Raw genomic sequence first — 25,409 nt, 5'->3', positions numbered from 1 at the left:
TGAAAGTCTTTGTTTGCTCACATGGCTCTTGGTAGGTCTCTTAAAAGTTTGTAGATTGATTCCTTCATAATGTTCTCTCTTTCAGCTTTGAAACTTAATTGATGCCTGGTAACTATCCAGACCATCCTTTATGAGCATTTACAGGATTGACTTGTACAATCTATTCTGAAAAGATGGAAGGAGTTGGGTGGGAGGGCTTCTGTCTTGTTTGCTCTGGATGTTTCCACATCATATATACTTGAACTGAGAGCTTTCCCCATAGATGCTCTCAACAGGGAGTATGGTGCAGCCTAACAGTATGTATTTCAGGTAGCAAGTCCAAGCTGTCTTAAAATTCAGGTTGTAAACAGCCCCTGATTCTGCATGGAAATGTTATTGCTATATTATTTGCATTACAACAGCAGCAAGATGCTTTAACTGAGGCTGAGGCACAGAACGATTAAATGACTTCTTAAAGTCACACAGTGGGAGAGATGGGAATTGAACCCAGATCTCTTGGGTGGTAGTGCCTTAATAAATAATAAAAAAAACCTTCCTCCCAAATCTGGCTCAGTGCGGATTCCCTGTTGAGAGAACTCCTGTTGTCTGGATACTGGAGGGAACCTTGCTATCAATATATCTCGAATATCTAGAGTTGAAACTCTTTGTCATTAGGACCTCTATTAAAATTAAAGCAATGTAATATAAATAGGGGACAAATCTTGATTTTTTTGTTTTGGTAAGAAATAACGGGTGAGGTTTTCAGAAGCACTCTGCATTGGCTCAACTCTCCTTCCATTTAAGTCTTTGGAGTTTTACCTTTGACTTTAATGGGAGCAGAGCTAGATCAACACTAAGCACTTTGGAAAATCCCACCCCAAATATTGAACATTACATTATATATATATATATTTGAATTCTGGTTTTGACTCTGTTCCAAGCCTCCGTCCTACAGGAAGTATAAAGGAACACAAATACTAAATTGAAGAAAAAATATTGCAAAATGTGTTCTAAGTGCTCGATAATGCTTTTGCCGTAATAGCATATGGTAGAATTTGAGACAAGTCTTGGTTTGAGTAAAAGGGATGGAAAAGCTCATATTGTCATCAGTGGAGTTAGGAACTGGTAATTAGTGTGTAAATATATAAGAACTATTTTGATACTGTGAAATTTAATGGAATATTTTTGAGTTGGTTTGGTTGGCATGAAATTTATTTAATAATAATTTCACTGAGACTGGGGAAGCACAAAATATGCTATGCTTGGAAATTACCTCTTGTATGCTTTGTGACATGTATATAATCACTGAATTGTAAATTACATAATAACAAATACTTTTTCAGGTAATGTAGGAAAATAACTGATTTGTAATTTATAATTGCATTTTTACTCCTAGGGATTGGATTTTGCAGCATTTACAGGACATATGTTTGTTGGAATTTGTCTTGTTCTTCTGGTCTCCTTTCCTTTCCTCAGACTCCTTTACTGGAACAAAAAGCTTTACAACAAGGAGCCAAGTGAGATTGTTGGTGAGTTAGAGCATGAAATCATATTTTTATAGCCATTGAGTTGGATAATGTTTAAAATTAAATGAATGCTCTGTGCCATAATGTTGTGTGTATGAAGACAGATTAGGCCTCATTCTATCTCTGAATGTCAGTATTTTACTAATAGTTTGGTTTGGGTTGTTTCTTATTTTGCAATTAATGATTTTCCTGACACTACTGCTTTTAGTTATGTGTTAAGATTTATGTACATACTGAAGGTGTGCAGCAAACTATATGAAATATGCAACCACAGTAAATAAATATTATGCTAATTATATCACCTGAAACTAATGAAGCATTTTTCATTATGCTGAGACGCATAATCAAAACAGACTTATCAGCAATTTTAAAAATCATTGTTATGCATTTTGTTTTTGGTCATTATGGTTGTAGGAGGTGTGACCCTGGGAAGAATTCTAAAATAATCTAAACTTCTCAAGATAACATTTGTGCAGGGCTCTCACTCATGGCCTTTTGTTCTACAAGTTCCTTGGAACTTCCCAAGGTCTAAAGGTTTTTGGTCCCAAGAGCAGCTGTCGTGGGTTGGGGCTTGAGCTACATTTGTCATCCTCCCACTGGTAGTTGTACCGTATAGTGGTCTAAATATTGCTTTTGGAAGCTTCCAGATAGTTCTTTCTTGTCTGCAGTCAGAAAAGGAGTTTACTGTAGGAACTTTGTCTCCATCTTGCTGTTTGGCTGTTCATCCCAAAAGAGACAGGAATTGGAAGGTTGTCGTCTTCTGGTGTGGCCATTCCTATCTCCCAATCAGGTCCAGTCCTTTTAATTTGTCTTTTAGTTTGCTGACCTTACTGACTTTTGTTTCAATGTTTTCAAAGCCTTAGTCATTGCTCTAAGGCTTTAATTTGACTACTGTAATCCCCACTCCAGTAGGGTTGCTGCTACTAATTTTGAGTCTTGCCTTTTGGGCAGGCCTCATTGCTGCATCTTTTCACGAAATGGTTGGTGACAGTCATAGCCTACCCTGCTCATCATGGGAGTGGAAGGTTCAGCTTACTAGGCTGATCAAAGACACCAGTGGGGTGACAGAATCACTAAGTTTAAATAATAATTTACCCAATTCCCAACTTGTTCTGAGTAGACAATTGAAGTGTATACAGGATAGGTGGGCTGAGACCTCCATTATTACTGCTGTTAGGGAGGATCTAGAACTCTAAGAGTGTAAGAAGTTCCCATCTGTCTTGCACAAGAATAAGAATCTTGCATGGATGAGCTCTTCAGAGAAAAATAATTACAAGGTGAGTAATTATCTCTCTTTATGGAGGGGAGAGTGAAGCCCCATAACTTTAAACTCCATTGTAATTTTGTATAATTATAAAAGATTATTACCTTTCTTTGCCTACTGGGAGCATATTATTATAATCTTTGGTATCCAGAAATTTTTTCATAACCTACCTGTTTGTTATTTGAAATGAAATTAGTTTGCTTTAATGAATTTCTTTTCTAATTAAAGTGATAGATTTCGTGGATATTTTATTGTATAACTGGAGTTGTTATATAGTAATATTTTGTTTAAAATGCCATTCTGCAAGGAGTCCCTGTGACGGGGTGTATTGGGCCCATTGAGGTCCCCTGCTGGAGGCCTTGTGGTCCTACCACATCCTGCCCTAGAAAAGGAGCAGTAAAGGTGGGTCCGCCAGGCCTGCCTAGAAAGGCTGCAGGGAAGAATCAGAGCCCATTAGTCTCAGTTAAAGGGAGCTACAAAGTCTGAGCAGGTCAGTTGCTGGTTGGGACCAGAAGAGGGAGGAAGGACTGCAACGCTGTGAAATTCTCCAGGCAAGGAGGCCTGGGAGAGACCCTGCTCAAGCAGGGAACAGACAGAACCTGAGGACTGTAACTGTAAGGCAATGTGGGTGAAGGTGATGGGACAGAGTGGGAAGCAGCCCGGGGAATCCAGTAGCAGCAACTATTAAGAAAAGCAGCACATGGCTGATATTTGCAGGGTCCCTGGGTTGGGACCTGGAGTAGTGGGTGGGCCCGGGTCCCCCAACTGGTGAAGTAGCCAAAGCCCTGAGAAGGGGACACGTTTCATGTAGAAGCCCAAGCATAGGGCTGGAATATAAAGGGCTCAAGGACAGGGCTGAAGACCCTGCAGAGGGCCAACCGTTTGTTGAACTTTACCAGCGGAAGGGGACTGAAGTGAAGGAGTGACCTGCTGGAGCCCTGGGGCAATAAGAAGGTGAAGAGTCTCCAGGGAGAAAGCTCTGGGGACACTGCTGTATGTCAGGGCAGGCACGGACTTAAAGCTGGAAGGAGGTGAGGACTGAGCCCAGAGACCAGGTGAAAGACTTGAACAAAGGCACAGGGATAGGCCCTGCTGGACCTTTTATCTTGGAAGGGGTTCATCCATTTTTGATTTTGTGTGACTTAGCCATATTTAGATCATATTTATCCCTAAAAGTGTGAAGTTATTTTTGTGATCTTTCTTTAATAGAAAATTGCCTTTTTATGGTTTTAACTTTTACATTGTGTTTGAGTATTTTATAGAAATCAGTTGTGTATAGTCACATTACTGATTAACGTGAATAGTACATTCATTCATGAATATTATATTTAGCCAATAAAGTGTTGCAAAGCTTTAAGAAACTGGCATATTTTGCCTCAAATTAGCCTCCTTATTTATAATCCCTGTTACTCAGCCTAGTATATTCAGAAATTATAATCAGTGTACTATGTGCTTTCCCCATAATCAGCAGCTATTCCATTTCTGAGAAGCTAATCAGTAGCTACTCAATTAAATCAAATGCTAAAGCACTATTTCTACTGAAATTTTCTGTGAAATGGGAAGAGAAGATGATAAACACAGATTTCATTAAAAGGTAGCTGCAGTAATTTGGCTTTGGAGAAGCAACAGAATATGTTCAAGATGTCTTAATGAGTCCTTTCCATCTCTAATTGCCATGATTCTGTGATAACTTGAAATGTATTGTTTGAAGCAGCTCTTTTAATCAACTAAATATCTGCCATTTTACTCTCTGATTAGTAATCAAACAGTCTTTGAAGTTATAGGAAATGGCACTGATATGCTGTTCTTCACTGATTTTTATTGTCTGTTATATACTTTAAGTATCTTCTGTTGTTTTTGGCTACTTAGATTAGTCAGCTCTGAGTGGGGTACTAAAAGCAGATTGACTCTGATTTTAAGAAGTGGCAATTCTGTTTATTTGAGGAGAATATTGACATTTTATTTTCAGCATTGTGTGTTACCTGTCACTTTTTAAATCCTGGCATCATTTGAGGGCTGTAAAACCCAAGCAAGCTTGTGCTCTCCCCATAATATGGCTTACCATTATGTGGCTTGCTAATCTTGAAACAGACATAATGATACAAAAAAAAAAATTTAAAAAGGAGAAACAAACATAAATAGAAACAAACAAATAGAACTTTAGTATCTCTGTTATGGTTACAAGGTGAACTGCACCTTAGATCCCTGTTAGCACTTCTTGAGTGCACCCCTTGGGTGATAGGCTTGGCTTCCTCCATCTCTCCGTAGGTGGAACCATGTGGTCCAACCACTCTTAGACTGGGTCTCTGGGCTGCAACCCCCCTGTTTACCAATTGTGTTAACGTGACAGGCCCAACTAGGTGTGGTATCTGTCAGCCCATTCTCTCCAGTGACCTGTGGCCAGCAGGGTGGTTAAAGTGACTCAAAAATGGCTTCTTCCAAACAAAGCATTATTTATTCATCCCCCAAAGGTACCAAGCACATACAGCAAAGGATAAAAAGAGTAAAGGTTTATATACACATGTCCCCTTTTATTTAACCTTTAATCTTTCCTTAAAAGCGTTTGTGCATTTCAACCAGCCCAGTTACCTTCACCAAACTGCCCCTGCTGGTTTCTGCCTCTCTCTGTCTCTGTCTCCTTGCAAGCCAGTCAGCTTTCACTGAGAGTCCGGGCACTCGGGGTATGTCTACGCTGCAATTAAAAACCTGTGGATGGCCCATGCTAGGTGACTTGGGCTCGGGCTAACGCTCTGTTTAACTGTGGTATAAACGTCTGGGCTTGGGCTGGAGCCCAGGCTCTAGGACCCTGCAAAGTGGGAGGGTCCCAGAGCTTGGCTGCAGCCGGAGTCTGAACACATCTGTACTTCAATTAAACAGCCCCTTAGCCGAAGCCCTGTGGGGCTTACTTAGCTGGCATGGACCAGCCATGGGTGTCTAACTGCAGTGTCGACATACCCTCAGTCAACCCCACCCTTTTCTGGGCCTGGTGTTCTCTAATGTTTAGAATTCTCTTTATCCTGGCCTTAGCCTTGGGAAGAGTAAACCATTCTCAGCTTGGCTGGAGCCAGGTAGAGGATATTGCCCAATAAACATCTTCCCCATGGTTTTCTCCAGGACTATTGCTGTGTCATTGTTTTGCCTTTCCTGCTTGGTTTCTTTAACCATCCCTTTTTATATAACTCCATAGCTAGTAACCAGTCAAACATATAGAGGCAAATTCATCACAACTAATACAGATATTTCCCAGTTTGTTTCAATCCCGAGTAGGTGTGGGGGTAGAGGGGGGGGGGGAATGTATTGTAGAAACCTGGGAAAATAATGTTTAATTCCCCATTTCCATGAGGAAAAAATGTTGAAGAAATGTCTTCTATATCCTAATGAGGTACTGAAGAAAAAGTTGAAAATACATAAAACCTAAATGAAGTGCCTATGCATTTCCCAGAAACTTGGGTATTCTAAGAACAAAGGACCAAGTACAAAAAGTTCAGGGCAAGAGTTGAGAAACAGTCTACAAAAAAGGCATTTGCATAGCTCAGGATGAATAAGAGATCTTTACCCAGTTTCAGTTTGTCACCTGGGACCTGGTTTCTTTAATCTGTCTTTCTTTAGTGGAGAAGAATTAAAGGAATTTCACACTCCCCTAAAAGAGAAATAGGATTAGGTGGTGTGGTCAGAGGGTGTGAAAGATGTTCCCTAAAAGAATATGAATAGGGCAAACAATGGTATATGCCAGTAGGAGGAAATAATATTGTTATTCCTCTCAGACAGAATTTTCTGTTGTAAAATCAAAGGCCTGTCTTAAAATCATTGTTATTCCCTTGAGGATTAATGACACATTTTTCCCCATTAAGTACTGCCTTTTACCAGAGGCTTACAGCCACTTAGCAGCTAGTGTTCAGATCTCAGGATTTATGAAGTTCTTTATCACCAAGGCAGTGGGTTATATACAATATTGTGGAGCTGTTACTCCCCTTACTGACTGCTGCAGAGGCAGACTTTCCTCTAAGAGGACCCCTAATTTGGGGAGATATAGCCCTCCAATTTTCTTGTGTTGTTTCATCCAAATTCTGATGATCACTTACTCAAGAAAACAACTATTAAATCAAGAGCGTCAGATGCCAGTTGTGGGGCCATGTGCTGTCCAATTGATATACTTATCCAGCACACATGTCAATTTAACAATACACTGTAGTCTAGCCCACTAGCAACAGAGGAAACGGTGCTGCAGTGGCATCCCACTTTGCACACGGAACCAGGAGAGCACAGGGGAATTGTCTAGGATCATGTGATTGTAGTCATGTGTAAAGAATTTGGTATAAAGAGAAAGTGATGTAATCTGCTTCAGCATGAAGTGCAGAAGCATAGAAATAGACTGGTATGCTAGTCAGCCTCCCTCCCCAATGTGAAGTGCTACTGCATTCTCTGCAGTGATCAGAAAAAGGGTGAAAGGGGAGAGGAGAAAAAAGGCACAAAACCTAGAGGTAGAAGAGTATCAAAGTGTAGAAAACAAAAGGAGAGAAAGTAGTGGGGGAGGCAGAAAAGAGAAAGGGAGGGACAATACAGCTACCGAAAAAAGAGGAGAGAAGAAAAGAAACAGAAAATCTTATTTAGTCCTCACTGAGCAATACATTTATCACCTCTTTGGTATAGATCCTTCCAGTATCTGAATAGTGTTGTTATAGCAAAAATAATATCATTGTACTGTACATCATTTGTAAAATACAGAATGTTGTCAACTTTGTACTGTAATTTTAAAAGAATACATGCAATCTTTCTATGCTCAAATTAAAATGTTCTTTTAATACTTTTTCCCTTGAACTTGTATTTTATTTTTTCCTACTACTAAACAATCTAACTATCCTCTTACATTCCATTCCTTCTAGTATGCTGTATAGGAATTCCAGACTAATTAAAATTGAAGAGGTTTAGAGGTTTCAAAATTCACACTTTCCTGAGTGCCACAGAGACAAGCATTTGCATCCTTTCTCTGCAGGAAGGCTTAGAGGGAATTGTGGGCCAGGGAGGGGGCATGGTCAATGCTAGCTGTTTGTTGTCTGGGTCCCCTGTATAGTAGAAATACAGCATTTCTGTTTAATTTTGTGTTCCATTCTCCTGAGTAAGGGGTCAATGGTTTAGACTCTTAGGGCCTGATGCACAGTCCATTGAAGGCAATGGAAGGCTTTTAATGGACTCCAGTGGATTTTGGGTCAAGTCCTTAAGAAACTGGACATGTGTTAAACCTCAAAGAGAAATTTTAGGGATCTGTCATTAGATAACAGACATTCACAAAAGACATTTTGTTTTTAACTTGTCCCAGCATTTCTGCCTGTCGTTTTACTCTCCCTAAAGAGGATATTTGGATAGCTACAATAGTAGATTTGCTTTGAACATTACATTTCTGATGGTAAAAATATTAAGTTGCTATCTCTTTCACTTGCAAAGGTACCCTTAAAAATATAAACCAGTGTAAATGGCTGTAAACTGATCACTAGGGTTGTAACCTTGACAGTGTTTTTTGCTAAAGCTCACAGGTTATTCGTGCTTCCTCAGAGCCCCCAAAAACTGAGATTCCCTGCTTTCGGCGACACTTAGTTATCTGCTTTATTTATAAAAATTGAGATTGTATTAATGCTTATTCATGCTAAAGCACAGTGGGGTATTATCACAGGGGGGCAAGAGTTAGAAGTACTTTTTGGGAGAACAAGCAAGGTGACAGTCTTTTTTTTAATGTGGTTGAGAGTGGACTGGTGGCAAAGTGTTCTACAGACCTGGCAAAAAACTGTCTAGCTTTTTATGGTATCAATGAATTCCTCTAAAACTCCTTTCAGAGTAGCAGCCGTGTTAGTCTGTATTCGCAAAAAGAAAAGGAGGACTTGTGGCACCTTAGAGACTAACCAATTTATTAGAGCATAAGCTTTCGTGAGCTACAGCTCACTTCCTCAGATGCATATCGTGGAAACTGCAGCAGGCTTTATATATACACAGAGAATATGAAACAATACCTATTCCCACCCCACTGTCCTGCTGGTAATAGCTTATCTAAAGTGATTTCCAGCACAAATCCAGGTTTTCTCACCCTCCACCCCCCCCACACAAATTCACTCTCCTGCTGGTGATAGCCCATCCAAAGTGACAGCTCTTTACACAATGTGCATGACAATCAAGCTGGGCTATTTCCTGCATAAATCCAGGTTCTCACATCCCCCCACCCCCATACACACACAAACTCACTCTCCTGCTGGTAATAGCTCATCCAAACTGACCACTCTTCAAGTTAAAATCCAAGTTAAACCAGAACATCTGGGGGGGGGGGTAGGAAAAAACAAGAGGAAACAGGCTACCTTGCATAATGACTTAGCCACTCCAAGTCTCTATTTAAGCCTAAATTAATAGTATCCAATTTGCAAATGAATTCCAATTCAGCAGTTTCTCGCTGGAGTCTGGATTTGAAGTTTTTTTGTTTTAAGATAGCGACCTTCATGTCTGTGATCGCGTGACCAGAGAGATTGAAGTGTTCTCCGACTGGTTTATGAATGTTACAATTCTTGACATCTGATTTGTGTCCATTTATTCTTTTACGTAGAGACTGTCCAGTTTGACCAATGTACATGGCAGAGGGGCATTGCTGGCACATGATGGCATATATCACATTGGTGGATGTGCAGGTGAACGAGCCTCTGATAGTGTGGCTGATGTTATTAGGCCCTGTGATGGTGTCCCCTGAATAGATATGTGGGCACAGTTGGCAACGGGCTTTGTTGCAAGGATAAGTTCCTGGGTTAGTGGTTCTGTTGTGTGGTATGTGGTTGTTGGTGAGTATTTGCTTCAGGTTGCGGGGCTGTCTGTAGGCAAGGACTGGCCTGTCTCCCAAGATTTGTGAGAGTGTTGGGTCATCCTTTAGGATAGGTTGTAGATCCTTAATAATGCGTTGGAGGGGTTTTAGTTGGGGGCTGAAGGTGATGGCTAGTGGCGTTCTGTTATTTTCTTTGTTAGGCCTGTCCTGTAGTAGGTAACTTCTGGGAACTCTTCTGGCTCTATCAATCTGTTTCTTTACTTCTGCAGGTGGGTATTGTAGTTGTAAGAAAGCTTGACAGAGATCTTGTAGGTGTTTGTCTCTGTCTGAGGGGTTGGAGCAAATGCGGTTGTATCGCAGAGCTTGGCTGTAGACGATGGATCGTGTGGTGTGGTCAGGGTGAAAGCTGGAGGCATGCAGGTAGGAATAGCGGTCAGTAGGTTTCCGGTATAGGGTGGTGTTTATGTGACCATTGTTTATTAGCACTGTAGTGTCCAGGAAGTGGATCTCTTGTGTGGACTGGACCAGGCTGAGGTTGGTGGTGGGATGGAAATTGTTGAAATCATGGTGGAATTCCTCAAGGGCTTCTTTTCCATGGGTCCAGATGATGAAGATGTCATCAATATAGCGCAAGTAGAGTAGGGGCTTTAGGGGACGAGAGCTGAGGAAGCGTTGTTCTAAATCAGCCATAAAAATGTTGGCATACTGTGGGGCCATGCGGGTACCCATAGCAGTGCCGCTGATCTGAAGGTATACATTGTCCCCAAATGTGAAGTAGTTATGGGTAAGGACAAAGTCACAAAGTTCAGCCACCAGGTTAGCCGTGACATTATCGGGGATAGTGTTCTTGACGGCTTGTAGTCCATCTTTGTGTGGAATGTTGGTGTAGAGGGCTTCTACATCCATAGTGGCCAGGATGGTGTTATCAGGAAGATCACCGATGGATTGTAGTTTCATACCACACAGACTATGCTGACAGCTTGTGCCACACGCTCTCAAAGAAACTGCGGAATCACCTGATCAACATCCTCTACAGCAAACAGGGAAAGATTAAGAATGAGCTCTCAAAAATGGATACTCTCATAAAAAACCAACCTTCCACACAAACTTCCTCGTGGCTGGATTTTACTAAAACTAGACAAGCCATTTACAACGCACATTTTGCTTCTCTACAAAAGAAAAAGGACACTAAACTTTCTAAACTACTACATGCTACAAGGGGCCACAGCAATGGTTCCCTCAACCCACCTAGCAATATTGTTAACCTATCCAACTATACTCTCAGCCCAGCAGAAGCAGCTGTTCTATCTCGGGGCCTCTCCTTCTGCCCCTCCACCCCCACGAACATGATACAGTTCTGTGGTGACCTAGAATCCTATTTTCGACGTCTCCGACTCAAGGAATATTTCCAAAATACCTCTGAACAGCATACTAATCCACAGAGGTCTCCCTACCAACACTACAGAAAGAGGGATTCTAGGTGGACTCCTCCTGAAGGTCGAAACAGCAGACTGGACTTCTACATAGAGTGCTTCCGCCGACGTGCACGGGCTGAAATTGTGGAAAAGCAGCATCACTTGCCCCATAACCTCAGCCATGCGGAACGCAATGCCATCCACAGCCTCAGAAACAACTCTGACATCATAATCAAAAAGGCTGACAAAGGAGGTGCTGTTGTCGTCATGAATAGGTCGGAATATGAACAAGAGGCTGCTCGGCAGCTCTCCAACACGAGTTTCTACAAGCCATTACCCTCTGATCCCACTGAGAGTTACCAAAAGCAACTACAGCATTTGCTCAAGAAACTTCCTGAAAAAGCACAAGATCAAATCCGCACAGACACACCCCTGGAACCCCGACCTGGGATATTCTATCTACTACCCAAGATCCATAAACCTGGAAATCCTGGGCGCCCCATCATCTCAGGCATTGGCACCCTGACAGCAGGATTGTCTGGCTATGTAGACTCCCTCCTCAGGCCCTACGCTACCAGCACTCCCAGCTACCTTCGAGACACCACTGACTTCCTGAGGAAACTACAATCCATCGGTGATCTTCCTGATAACACCATCCTGGCCACTATGGATGTAGAAGCCCTCTACACCAACATTCCACACAAAGATGGACTACAAGCCGTCAAGAACACTATCCCCGATAATGTCACGGCTAACCTGGTGGCTGAACTTTGTGACTTTGTCCTTACCCATAACTACTTCACATTTGGGGACAATGTATACCTTCAGATCAGCGGCACTGCTATGGGTACCCGCATGGCCCCACAGTATGCCAACATTTTTATGGCTGATTTAGAACAACGCTTCCTCAGCTCTCGTCCCCTAAAGCCCCTACTCTACTTGCGCTATATTGATGACATCTTCATCATCTGGACCCATGGAAAAGAAGCCCTTGAGGAATTCCACCATGATTTCAACAATTTCCATCCCACCACCAACCTCAGCCTGGTCCAGTCCACACAAGAGATCCACTTCCTGGACACTACAGTGCTAATAAACAATGGTCACATAAACACCACCCTATACCGGAAACCTACTGACCGCTATTCCTACCTGCATGCCTCCAGCTTTCACCCTGACCACACCACATGATCCATCGTCTACAGCCAAGCTCTGCGATACAACCGCATTTGCTCCAACCCCTCAGACAGAGACAAACACCTACAAGATCTCTGTCAAGCTTTCTTACAACTACAATACCCACCTGCAGAAGTAAAGAAACAGATTGATAGAGCCAGAAGAGTTCCCAGAAGTTACCTACTACAGGACAGGCCTAACAAAGAAAATAACAGAACGCCACTAGCCATCACCTTCAGCCCCCAACTAAAACCCCTCCAACGCATTATTAAGGATCTACAACCTATCCTAAAGGATGACCCAACACTCTCACAAATCTTGGGAGACAGGCCAGTCCTTGCCTACAGACAGCCCCGCAACCTGAAGCAAATACTCACCAACAACCACATACCACACAACAGAACCACTAACCCAGGAACTTATCCTTGCAACAAAGCCCGTTGCCAACTGTGCCCACATATCTATTCAGGGGACACCATCACAGGGCCTAATAACATCAGCCACACTATCAGAGGCTCGTTCACCTGCACATCCACCAATGTGATATATGCCATCATGTGCCAGCAATGCCCCTCTGCCATGTACATTGGTCAAACTGGACAGTCTCTACGTAAAAGAATAAATGGACACAAATCAGATGTCAAGAATTGTAACATTCATAAACCAGTCGGAGAACACTTCAATCTCTCTGGTCACGCGATCACAGACATGAAGGTCGCTATCTTAAAACAAAAAAACTTCAAATCCAGACTCCAGCGAGAAACTGCTGAATTGGAATTCATTTGCAAATTGGATACTATTAATTTAGGCTTAAATAGAGACTTGGAGTGGCTAAGTCATTATGCAAGGTAGCCTGTTTCCTCTTGTTTTTTCCTACCCCCCCCCCCCCCCCAGATGTTCTGGTTTAACTTGGATTTTAACTTGAAGAGTGGTCAGTTTGGATGAGCTATTACCAGCAGGAGAGTGAGTTTGTGTGTGTATGGGGGTGGGGGGATGTGAGAACCTGGATTTATGCAGGAAATAGCCCAGCTTGATTGTCATGCACATTGTGTAAAGAGTTGTCACTTTGGATGGGCTATCACCAGCAGGAGAGTGAATTTGTGTGGGGGGGTGGAGGGTGAGAAAACCTGGATTTGTGCTGGAAATCACTTTAGATAAGCTATTACCAGCAGGACAGTGGGGTGGGAATAGGTATTGTTTCATATTCTCTGTGTATATATAAAGCCTGCTGCAGTTTCCACGAGATGCATCTGAGGAAGTGAGCTGTAGCTCACGAAAGCTTATGCTCTAATAAATTGGTTAGTCTCTAAGGTGCCACAAGTCCTCCTTTTCTTTTTTCTAAAACTCCTGACTTTCTGCACAATTTCCAGATTTCATCTGCTTTAGTTGTTGGCTACTTCTGCTGATCTTGAATCATAATTGGATCTACTGGGGTTCTTTAAAAATAGATCTTGTTTTGACAGATGTATATTTAGAGATTATATTTTGACAATAATAGTATTTAGTACTAATGTAGGATCCTTCATCTTGAAAGTGCTTTCCAAAAGGTAACTAATTCTCTTAACACTCCCATGAAGTCGGTAATATTCCTATCTGTTTTACGGATTCTGAATAAATGCTACTTACCAATGTTTCCTTCAATCCCTGGATAAACCAGTAATTTTATTTAATGATAAATTGTTAACAAATGCTGCATTTTGCGTACATTAATCACATACAGTCTAGAATGTTGTATGGGAAAATAGAATATAAAAATTAAGGGTACCAAGTATCAGAGGGGTAGCTGTATTAGTCTGTATCCACAAAAACAATGAGGAGTCCACTGGCACCTTAAAGACTAACAGATTTAGTAGGGCATAAGCATGCATGGGTAAAAAACCCATTTCTTCAGATGCATGGAGTGAAAATGACAGAAATAGGCATAAATATATATTGGCACATGAAGAGAAGGGAGTTACTTTACAAGGGGAGAACCAATGCTGAAGGCCAATTTAGGCAGGGTGTATGTGGAAGTCCTTGACTAGTTTCCATAGGCAGGTAAGGTCTGGAACACAGTGACTTTGCTGTGAATGGAAAGGCCATGTAGGGGGATTTCATATCTTCCTGAATGCCGCAGGACCAAGCTTCTGTATCCTTTCTCCATGGCCAAGCTGGAGGCATGCTCTGTGGGCATACCACCTGTAAGGATTCATTGGCCAAACACCCTGAGCAGGATGGATGCTGTTACTGATTACGTCGGAGGATTCAGTTTCTCATCCTTGCTCATGTTAATCTGACCACATTTGTTCATTACCAGGGTGTGGCAGGGGAGACAGTTATGCAATGTTAAATTCGTGGAGTTTTCCCCATAATAGAGAGTGGGTTACCTCCCTCCTTTTAAAAGGCAGGGTGTTTTGATCCTGGGGCCTATTTGTTCCTGTGACTCCCCACCAGCTCTGAAATCCCCTATCTCAAAGGTTATCAACCCTTTTCTTTCTCAGGCCCCCCTCAACATGCTATAAAAACTCCACACCCCACTTGTGCCACAATAACTGGTTTTCTGCATATAAAAGTTAGGGCCGGTGTTAGGGGATAGCAAGCAGGGCAATTGCTTGGGAGGCCCATGCCACAGGAGCCCCCATGAAGCTACATTGCTCAGGCTCCAGCATAAGTCCCGGGTGATGGGGATCAGGGACCTGGGCTTCAGCCCCATGCAGTGGGACTTCCGCTTTCTACCCTGGCCCAAGCGAGTCTAATGCTGGCCCTGCTTGGAGGCCCCCCTGAAACCTGCTCAAGGCCCTCTAGGGGGCCCCCGGACATCTGGTTGAGAACCACTGCTCTATCTCATTTCCATCTGCCTTGAAGTGTGGCTGTAATGGAGCCAAGCTACCATGAACTCCCCCTGTCTTGCAGCCACTGAGACTTCTTCCTTAACTAGGTTCCAGAGAGCAGAAGGGCTCCCCTTGTATCACATGGGAACGAGTACTTAAGTCCAGAGTTACAAAGGCATTTAGGCACTGAAAGATGCAGATAGATGACTAGTGAGATTTTTCAAAAGTGCCTAAGTCAAGTAGGAGCCCTACAATAGACAACTAACCTGCTTAGGTGCTTTTGAAAATCCCGCTAGGCAGCTCTCTGCATGTTGAGGCACTTAAATACCTTTGTGAATTTATCCGTAACTTGTTGAATGTCCTCAGCTGGATGGTGGTATGGGTGAGGGATCCAAAAGACAAGTAGTGTGCTATGAAATCCAAGATGTCCAGTGTAATCATTTAGCATGAAAGATTATGCAAAGAATAATGTTTAATGAAAGGAATATTACTAGACATATTAAACATTCTGCTCCAAACATGTATTAGCATTGCTAAACCATTTTAATTTTCCAACTGAATTACTAAGGTTGTTGCCAATACTTGCAGTAGTGTTGAGAATGTCCTGAGATATGAGAAGTTCATATCTTTCTGGCATATACTGCAGTGTGTCTTTTAACCAGTTGTGGTCCTTTAACTTTTTTAGGAAACAGATAATATTTTGGTTCCTTAAGTCTTATATATTCCTTTTTATATCAAGTTCCAAGTTCCATCATGGGCATATTTTCGTGTTTTGAAAAAGTGGCAGAAAAGGTCTGTGTTTCTTCAAGTCTTTAACATTTAATTTTATTATAATCGTGGATAAAAATATAGTAATTTACATTAAATAGACCTGAGATTGTTTGTTCTCTGTTTGAAATTCTTGAATGCTTTCTTACTGCTACTTTAAAGTTGTGAGAATCCCTTGGGGAGAGAAAAAAGAAGATCAAGTATTCTCCAGTTTTCTGGAAACAAAATTGTATCCTAATATTGTGTAATAAGGGAAATATGTAATTTGCCTCTTATTTATGAAAATTTTATTTAAATTGAAAGGTTTCTAGTTAGGAGAACTAATGGTGCACTGATCAGGAATCACCTAAGCTACTTTATGCAGATGCAGAAGTATACTGCAATATCTTTATGTAGCTATAGAGCAAGAGTTTACACTTTTATCGTATTCCTTTCCCAGAGGGGGAACCTACAAAAACAAAATCCTAGTTGAGAGATGAAAAATCAAGAAGTGATTGCTTTTATATACCTAACTCTTGTTCCCATGGCATTAATAACCCTGATTACTGAGTGCATCCCTAAATGAACAAAGAGATATTTATGTCAGTCAGCAGGACCTGGACTTGATTTAACTTTCTGTGGTTATATTGTGGGAAGATTGACACAGAAGCCCATTGGTGGTTCATTACTTTGTGTCAATAATTCTTGTCAAACCTGACATAATTACTACACTTAACACACTGTTTTCATAATATATACCCAAAAGGTGGCATGTAATGTATCATTGGGAAACAAATAGCTCATTGATCATTAATATTTTTGCATGATGTGGGTATGGGGTGTGTACAAAGTGATGGATATACGTTAGAATTATGTTCTTAAAAGGTGTTTGACAAGCAATGCTTAAGCCCAGTCTGCCTTAAACAAAGCAAGGTGCATTTGCTTGTCTCCCCAGCCTGGTTGTAAGGCAGAAACAATGAATGTATATTTACATATTAGGTAAACAAAGCTAAGAGGCATGCCAAAGGGTTATTGTCTATAAAAATGCGGGTCTGAACCTCAAATGATAAGCAATTGAATCAACTGCTTGTATACACTATCACTGCATTATAAAAGTGTATTGAGCAAGGTCTTTTATGAAGGCCTGTGACATATTGTGGATTAATAATATCATTGTGAAATATATGTATTAACACTACATGAAGAATTATAGATACTGACTGATATTATGCTTTAAAGTCTGTGACCAAACACAGGGAGAAAGACCTTTTCTCCCAGACAGCAGGGATGGTAGCTCTAACTATGGATCTACAATGTAAATTAAGGATTATAAAATCAAAACAGTGTAAGCCTCATTTACATATGAATCAGCAGGGCGATGGGAAGTCAACAAGAAGGGAGGAACAGCAGGAAGCCTGCCTGCCCCTTGTAACAGGGCCACTGAACTTTGGGAGATACAAACAGAAGCAGAGAGCCATTTTGGTATCCATCACTTGCGGGGATTAAGGGGCCAGAGCTCTTGAAATCACGGAATGTTGGATCCTTCGACAAAGGGAGTTGAAGTCTCTGGGAACTGAGTTTAGATGAGAAACCTGCTTCAGCAAAGATTGTAACTTGCTGAAGTTAAGTTTTATTAGCATGTTTTTACTTCTGTTTGCTTGTAACCTTTTCTATCTTTATTCCTTATACTTAGTATCACTTAATCCTATACCTTTTTGTTAAACTTGTTTTACTTTTATTATAAACCAATCCAGTGCTGTGATTGAAATAAGAATTTGTCAAACCCCAGTTAAATTAATGGGCTGTAGTGAATTGCCTATTTAAAGGAGCAACAAACTTAACTTCTGTAAATGTTCAGTTAGAGGACTGGACACTGCAGGGAGACATCTTGGGAGTTGGTGTTCACTGTTTGTTACCTTCAAGGCAAGGTTTGGACTGGCAGAGTTCCGAAGAGTTTGCTGGCAAGGCAGACAAGCTGGTGTGTCAAGGAGTCATGTTTCAGTTTAACAGGAGCAAAATTCTCACTTGCTGAAGCTGAGAGGGGTGACACAGTAACTCACAATTCTGGGAACCCCAGCAGAACATCACAGAAGGCTATGTCAGAGAATCAGAGTTTGCATTTTATTCTGATTGCTCTGAGGTTTGCAGTCATTCTGAGAACTTCTGACTTTGAAGTTGGTCCAATAAAAGATATTACCTCACTCACGTAGTCTCTCAGTTTTAGACAGCAGTTCAGATTGAATAGTTATCTAGATTTTAAAACTACAGCGTATACCATTGCTATAATGAGTTTTCACTCCGGCAATTCTTCTATTTAACAAATATCTCTTCTGATTTTGATTTATCCTTGCCTACTTTATTTAACAAAATATAGCTGAATTTAATGATTTACCATTATATCTTAAATTGATTGCTATAACATACTCTGTATCTTCAGTGCCTTCATTATTAGGTTTTTATGTTGCTAGATTAAAAGCATTGGATGAAATACTTATCTGTTGGGTTATAGCTGAAGTCATTTTGAAGCTGCACTTTCTTCATGATTCTTCATTTCTTAATAAAACTTTGGCTCTGTCAGGTTTAGATAGTTTGTTGCATTCTTTGCTTGTATTAATATGACCTTTTGATGGGTCACACCACTTACCTTATCTGGTGCCTCCTCCTGGTCACTGTGGGGATTAGCTCTCAAGGTGATGCCCCTTCCTGTGGTTGTATGCTGTCCCCTCATCTCTCACTGTGGTCTATAGCCCCTCTCTCGCTCTCTAGAACCCCAGCGTCCCCTTCATGACTCTGCCTTCCAGCTACGTCACTCAGCATACCTCCTCCTCTTCCAGGATACAGTCCTTCAATTTTCTGTTGGGCAGGCAGCCTTCCTGTTCACTACCCCACCCGTCTATGCCATGCCCTCGGTGGCTGGTAGGGGAACCCGGGCCTGCCAACTTCTCTGCGTTCCAGTCCAGGGACCCTACACAAGTTTTTGGCTTTCCTCTCCCAGCCATCACTGCTCCTTCCTTGGAATGCTTCCTATAACTTCTTGTTTCCCTCCTTGCTCTGGGTGTACCAGCTCCAAACCCCTACATCCTCTTCCCAGAGAGTGACTGCCCTTTCCCAATGGCAGCCCCTGTCTGTTGCCAGCTTTCTGGCTTTATAGGCCCCACCTGTTCCTACCCAGCTGAACCAGCTTGCAATCCATTCCCTGGTCCCTGGCTCTCCCTCCAGCTGCAGTCTATGGAGTTAATAGGCCTACCTGGCCACCTTCACCCCTTCCAGTCCTGTGTGGTGGACACCCCATCACAGACCTTAGTAGTTATTTATTAAGTTAAAAAAATGTTACTGCAGGAAATTATATATCCAGTGATGAAAAGAGGATAATGAATTGCACAGCAATTTCTTTTTCTCACAACAGTTGCCAAAATACCCATTTGTACTGTAATTAAAAAAAATAATTAACTTGATTTTGAAGATAGTCTAAGTTAAAAGTCTCTTGATTGTGAGTATACTGGAATTATTTTGAAAGATTTCAAAGCAGATCTAATTTTCTCTGAAACCAAAATAGATCATTGGGAGTTTAGTTGAGTGAATGGTGGCAATTTGTTTTGGAACCTTCTCTGATTCTGAAGTTGATAAAGTAATAGTAATAATGTTAGGAAAGTGATAATTAGCAAAAGTAGGAGTCAAAATGTATTAGTAATAATAAAGCTTCTATTAGGGTAGTGTCTAGAGTCTCTAACAGAAGTGGAAGCCCTACTGGATTAGGTGCTGTACATACATATCCTACGTCACTTTCCAAAACAGCATATAATCTAAATAAGCAAGCGATAAAGAAGCAATTATTATTCCCACCTGTAAACAATGGAAAAATGAAGATTATGGTCCAGCTTTTCAGAGGGATTTAGGCATTCTTCTCCTATTGACTTCAGTGGGAGTTAGCCATCGAAATAACTTGCCTGAGGTCATATAGAAAGTTTGTGGCAGAACTGGGAACTGAACCAACATCTTCTGATTTGATGTTCAGTGTCTTAACCACAAGACTGCTCTTTCTCTAACAAAATGTATAGTTAGGATAACTGTATTCTAATTAATAACCAATCTTGACTGAGATTTTTTAATGGGTCACTGAAGTTGTCATTATACTGAATTCCTGTTTCAGAGACATTAACATCTTGCCTTGTGGTTTAAGTATAATTAGTCCATTTTAGTTCACTGTATATCTCTCACCTATGTTTGAATGTTATGTAAAATACAGAACTGTGTTTAATTTCCTCCATTTTTACTGCTATACTTATAGCAAACTTTGTTGTCTGTTATAGGCGTCTTAAACTTTATTCTTTCATGTAAAATGCCATAGCAGGCTGGCAGTGTTTTACTGAAACCCCTCACCCAGCTAGCAATTGTGGATCTTGCTGGGGAAAACTCCCATATTCTAATGATATTGTTCATTGTAGGAAAAAAAAATCCTGACCATCTGTACTGCTGGATGCTATGTTCTGCTTAAATTGAAAACATAATCTAGCAAGATACAGGCTTTGTTCATGATAGTTTCTCTCACCAATCTTCTTCCCAGCCATGAATGACTTTCAGTCAGAACCTTCCACAGAAGCACAAGCTGCTGTTTTCTCTTGTCTTCCTAAGTGAAAGATCTTTGCCTAAGCAGGTTTCTCACCTATATTCAGTTCCCACATGGAGGCATGGATCAGCGTTTATGAGCTTCCCTTGACATGCCTGGTTTAAACACACTTCAGTCAGAATTCTAGCATATATCCATAACTCTTAATACCCACCATAGACTTACATCATGCAAGGATGTTAATGATCAGTAAATGATTAGTTTCAAATGATACCTCACAAGGCATGTTTTGTACAAAGATTATTACAATAATGTGTAGGATGTGAATATACGGATGCTCAGGGTTGCAGGAGTTCAATGGGGCTAGTCATGTGAATAAAGATAAGCATAATCATAAATGATTGCAAGATCAAGACCTTAAACTTATTTGGTATTGTTGGGAAGCTTGGTCTGGTATTTAGAATACCTTGGTGGGAACCAGGAACTACTGAGTTTTAATCCCAGCTGACACTGATTCCCTCTGAGACCTTGAGCAGCACTTCTTTGCCTCAGTTTCCTCATCTGTAAAATGGGGATAATGCTTATTTATCTACTTCACAAGGACAAATTAGTTAATAATTGTAAAGCACATCTAAGAACTAAGCCCTATAAAAGTTGTAAGTGTTATGTGAAGCTATAAAAATCAATGGTGCTGTTTTTTTCTTGTTCAATGAATATATTGATAAAATTACCTTTGCTCTAAAATCTTAGCTAGGAAAAAATATATTTAGTGAAAAAAGTTAGACTGCAATACTATGAGGAGAAAATTGTACTCCTAGGAATATGGTTTGCACTTTATTAGCCACAGCCCATCACTGCTGACTGTCTTGACTGTCTTTCACCAAGAGAAGTTGGTCCAGTGAAAGATATTACCTGATCCACCTAGGCTTCCAGAAGTGTAGTGCACTTGCAGGTTAAAAATTATCATAAATTGACAATTGTCATCTCATCATGGATGGTCATGCTTTCCTGAGTGTATTCAATTAACAGAGCCGGTCACTTAGGATTTTGAGAATTAATTACATTGAGTTTGCAAGACGATGTTCTTTGATGTTACCATTGTTAGTGGAGGAGTGAATGGTATGCTGAAAGAGGGAATCGTTCTGAATGTAACAGGATCTCAGGAAGAGAACACACATTTGCATTTTTTAAAAACTAAATACAACTTTTTTAAAATGTGGGGTGAAATCCTGGCCCCACTGACGTCAATGACAAACCTCAGTGGGACCAGGATTTCACTTGTAAATATTTCTTGTTTTTCAGTGTTCAATGTGTTGAATGAAGGGAGGATTTAAAGGAAATGAAGGAGCTAGCACAGATTGGCCCTATGGACTCCATATGTTTGATGAATCATCTACTTGAGACTAGAACTGGATGGAAACTATATTTTTCAGTGGAAATTTTCTAAAAATTAAAAACATTTGGCCAATCTTCCTCATTAACCACCTCCGAAATACTACTGCAGTGCCTCATAGGAGTTGCATGCCTCTCATTCTCCTCTATGGGCTGGGCTGTCTGACTGTGCTACATCTCATCGGATGCACCACAGTCTCCTCTCCTACTGAACCACTGCAATGCATCCTGGGAGTCCCTGCCCACAGTGCACAATGTAGTAACTCCCATGAGGCATGATGCTGGCATTTTTTAATTGAATTTTTTTAGTTTTGGGGTATTTGTTTTTTCAACTTAAAAGAAGTGTAAGTGCTTAGTTTAAAATAGTTTAAATGAATCAAAAACACTATTTGGTGGAAAATGTTCAACCTTTCCTACTTGAGGCAAGTAATAATGAGCTAGTGGATTCTGTAGGTGGCGAGAAGAAAAAGATAAACCCACGCTACTCAACTGTCCCTCGTTCTAAATGACCACACTAATTTAAATCCCCAAATTAACTAAATTCCACAGACGTTTGTTGTTGAAACTAACCCTAAGCGGATAGAGTCCTACAATTAGACCTTAGTTTCAAGTACCTTTTAATTGGACCACCTTAATACCCGACCAATTCCAAAACCTACTCTCCCTCCTACCAGAGGTTCAGAAAATCTCTGAATTGCAAGGTCAAATCCATGTGTTTCAAAATATATATCAAATTAAAAAAAATATGCTTTCCATACAGTCTATAGAGTGTCTACTTTATGTACTAATTATGATATATTGTGTTATGTAACTAAGGTTGCAAAACAACCTCATCATATTATTACAATGGGGATGTTAATGCTTTTATTGCTTTTGTGTAGATTAGAAATATATTGTTGCTGTAAAAAAAAGTAATAACAAAAATACCTTTCATGTCCATTCTAACCAGGCATTATCATTACATCCAACCAAAGCTTATGGGGCTAATCCATTTGATTTGGAGTCAGAAATACAAGGTTTGATGAAAATGGAGGTTTAAGAAGGATAGTTGTGCTGGAAGCACAAAACGGGGGATCGTGGAAGTGTGAATGGGAAAAGAGGATTTGTGTGTAGTTATTTTAGTTTGGTTAAGAGACAGAGCAAGAAACAGGCCAACCTTAACCCTAATAATGCGAGATTTGTAGAAGTGGGGTTTGTGCGAGGCGGATGGGAAGACTACAAGGAACCTTGCTTTAAGATAAGAATGGAATGCAATGTTGACTAAGATAATGGGAAGAAAAATGTATAAACAGGATACAGCTATATGTAACAAAAGGGTATAACTATTACTTTATATTGTTTGTACTTTGAAGATTTGCCTAAGGACAGACACACTGTCCAATTGCTATCTTCCCTGCAATTGCATGAATAAATTGCCTCTGACTTGTTGCTGACAAACTCAGCATGAAGACTGTTTTCTTCCACAATTTGGAATGGAGGTTATCTAGAGAGTTAAGGGCAGGTTTCAGAGTAACAGCCGTGTTAGTCTGTATTCGCAAAAAGAAAAGGAGTACTTGTGGCACCTTAGAGACTAACCAATTTATTTGAGCATAAGCTTTCATGAGCTACATCCGATGAAGTGAGCTGTAGCTCACGAAAGCTTATGCTCAAATTGGTTAGTCTCTAAGATGCCACAAGTACTCCTTTTCTTTTTTCTAGAGAGTTAATTACATTAAAGGAATAAATTCTACAACATTTTCATTTTTCTGCACAAGTGACTTTTATGTCTCTTATTTTGAAACTTTGTTGCACATTACAATGGGTATTTTGCACACAGCACTTCACATACAGAATAGTAACATATAGTATAAGTCACATTATCTTGCCGAGGAAAGACGAGAAAGGAAAACATGTTTTTGACTTAAGACTTCTGCTCTTCAATTCTGTTTGGTACATCAATATGATGATGATAGGTGTCTTATAAAAAGCAAAGACAGAATTTCCCACAATGAAAAAGCTACTAGGGAACAACTTTTTACTTTGGCTGAAGGAAATTTGATAAAAGATTTAACCATCTTCCAGTAACAATAACCATAGTAGGAAGACTGGCCCCTGGGGGGCTGAATGGATGTGATTGAACAGGGTGTTGCAACTGAGACTATCAAAAAGCAAAATGGTAAACTGCATTATCATGCTCCACAAGTGTCTGCCCCTGCAAAAGACAATAAAATACTCTCACTGAGCAGAGGTGCTGGAAGACCAGGCACAAAGCCATGATAATTGGGTGTGAGGATACATGAATAAGAAGAGGGAGACATAGGTCTGCCTTGGTGTGAGTGGGCTCCAATAATCAAGGAGAAGGGAAAAGATAAGTTGTAAAAATAATTGTTTTGGGGCCCCAATAGGGAAGGACAAGGAAAGAGATAAGCTGTATAAAAACAGGTGCAAGAAATAATAGTGTCAGCAGCAATGGCTAAGAATATGTGGAAGGAGGATAAGCAGACTCGGAGGAAATTAAGAAAATATGCTGTGTATGTGTGGCATGAGAACAAAGCATGCTATGTACAGGGATTGCACCTGAAAATAACCTGACCACTCACAAAGTGCATGATATAATGTAGGATGGAAGATGCATGCATCAATATTGGATCAAACTTGTACAGAAAGTAATTAACACTTGGACTCTTCGGATTTGTGATATGTCCTGTACCTAGCCCCTACCCGTGAGTCTGATCAGTGCTGTCTAGTCTTCGTGTTTGCCAGTCAAGAAACCTGAGTGGTGAGTTCTGGGGAATCAAGAGGTTGAGGTCTCAAGAGAAATCCCAATGTGATAGAACCTTCTTGGCATCTCTCACACATCATGTACTTAAATTCAATGTAAAAGATTATCTCATTTAGATTGAGACCACATCTAGGATCACTTAAAGTTTTCCCTTCACCATGCAGGGATCACAAAGCAACATTTTTAGAGACAAAATCAGAGCGATGAAAGAAAACGAAGAAGCCTACAAGGAAATGAGACTCCACTTTTTTTTTTTTTTTTTTAGATATTTGCATTGAAATGGGAGCAGATCAAAGTGCAATAGGGAGCTTTTAGTGCATGGTAGCAGGGTTCATACAGATAGTGCACAGCAGGCTATTGAGGGGGGAGATTTACACCCAGGTTGCCATTTACTAACAGTTCATATAGGCAAGCCCTTAAATTGTAAACTCTGGGGAAAGATAATCATTTATGCATCTGCAAAACACATTTATGGAGCTATTCAAAATGTAAGTCAATTGCTGTATGTGGCTCTTTGTTTGCATCAGTTATGTAAAATTATAATGTTTCATCAAGTATGAATCCTTGTTAAGCCTATAGCTGCATGATTTATAATCTCATAACTGCGAATAATTGGTCACAAAGGTAGGGGGCTTAAATAGATATGCTACTGTTACTAAATAATATGAGCAAAGTAATCACAACAACAACCACCAATAGAACTAATGTTACCCCTTCCTTCAGTATATAAGGAAATATTTATTTTCAGGACATTCTGAAGGATAACTCTTAGTAAATGAAATAAATGCTTATTCATAATTTAGCAATAAATAATTATAAATAAGCAGCACAAAGAGTTTCACATGCCTCTCTCTTCCCACACTAAAGTTCTCTGGCTGTATGAGTGATCTGGAATTGGGCAGCAATGAACCCTTGGCAATTTGCTTAAATGGGCAACTTGGGAAAAAAGTTCCTTCTAAGTGGTATTAGATATTATCTG

The 25,409-nt window shown here is 40.5% G+C and overlaps 1 protein-coding gene across 1 annotated transcript in view; it reads left to right on the top strand.

Annotated features, from left to right (window-relative positions):
• The window catches only part of OCA2 (OCA2 melanosomal transmembrane protein), a 307,809-nt gene that overhangs the window by 137,669 nt on the left and 144,731 nt on the right, over nucleotides 1-25,409 (top strand). The window contains exon 15 of the mRNA XM_084637780.1: nucleotides 1,376-1,508. Coding sequence (XP_084493906.1) covers nucleotides 1,376-1,508 — 133 coding nt within the window. The remainder of the gene's footprint in view (nucleotides 1-1,375; nucleotides 1,509-25,409) is intronic.

Source organism: Lepidochelys olivacea (assembly GCF_965140295.1).
Source record: "Lepidochelys olivacea isolate rLepOli2 genome assembly, chromosome: 1".
Lineage (NCBI taxonomy): Eukaryota > Metazoa > Chordata > Testudines > Cheloniidae > Lepidochelys > Lepidochelys olivacea.
The sequence above is the reverse complement of the archived record's forward strand: the minus strand, read 5'-3'. Positions and strand labels throughout refer to the sequence as shown.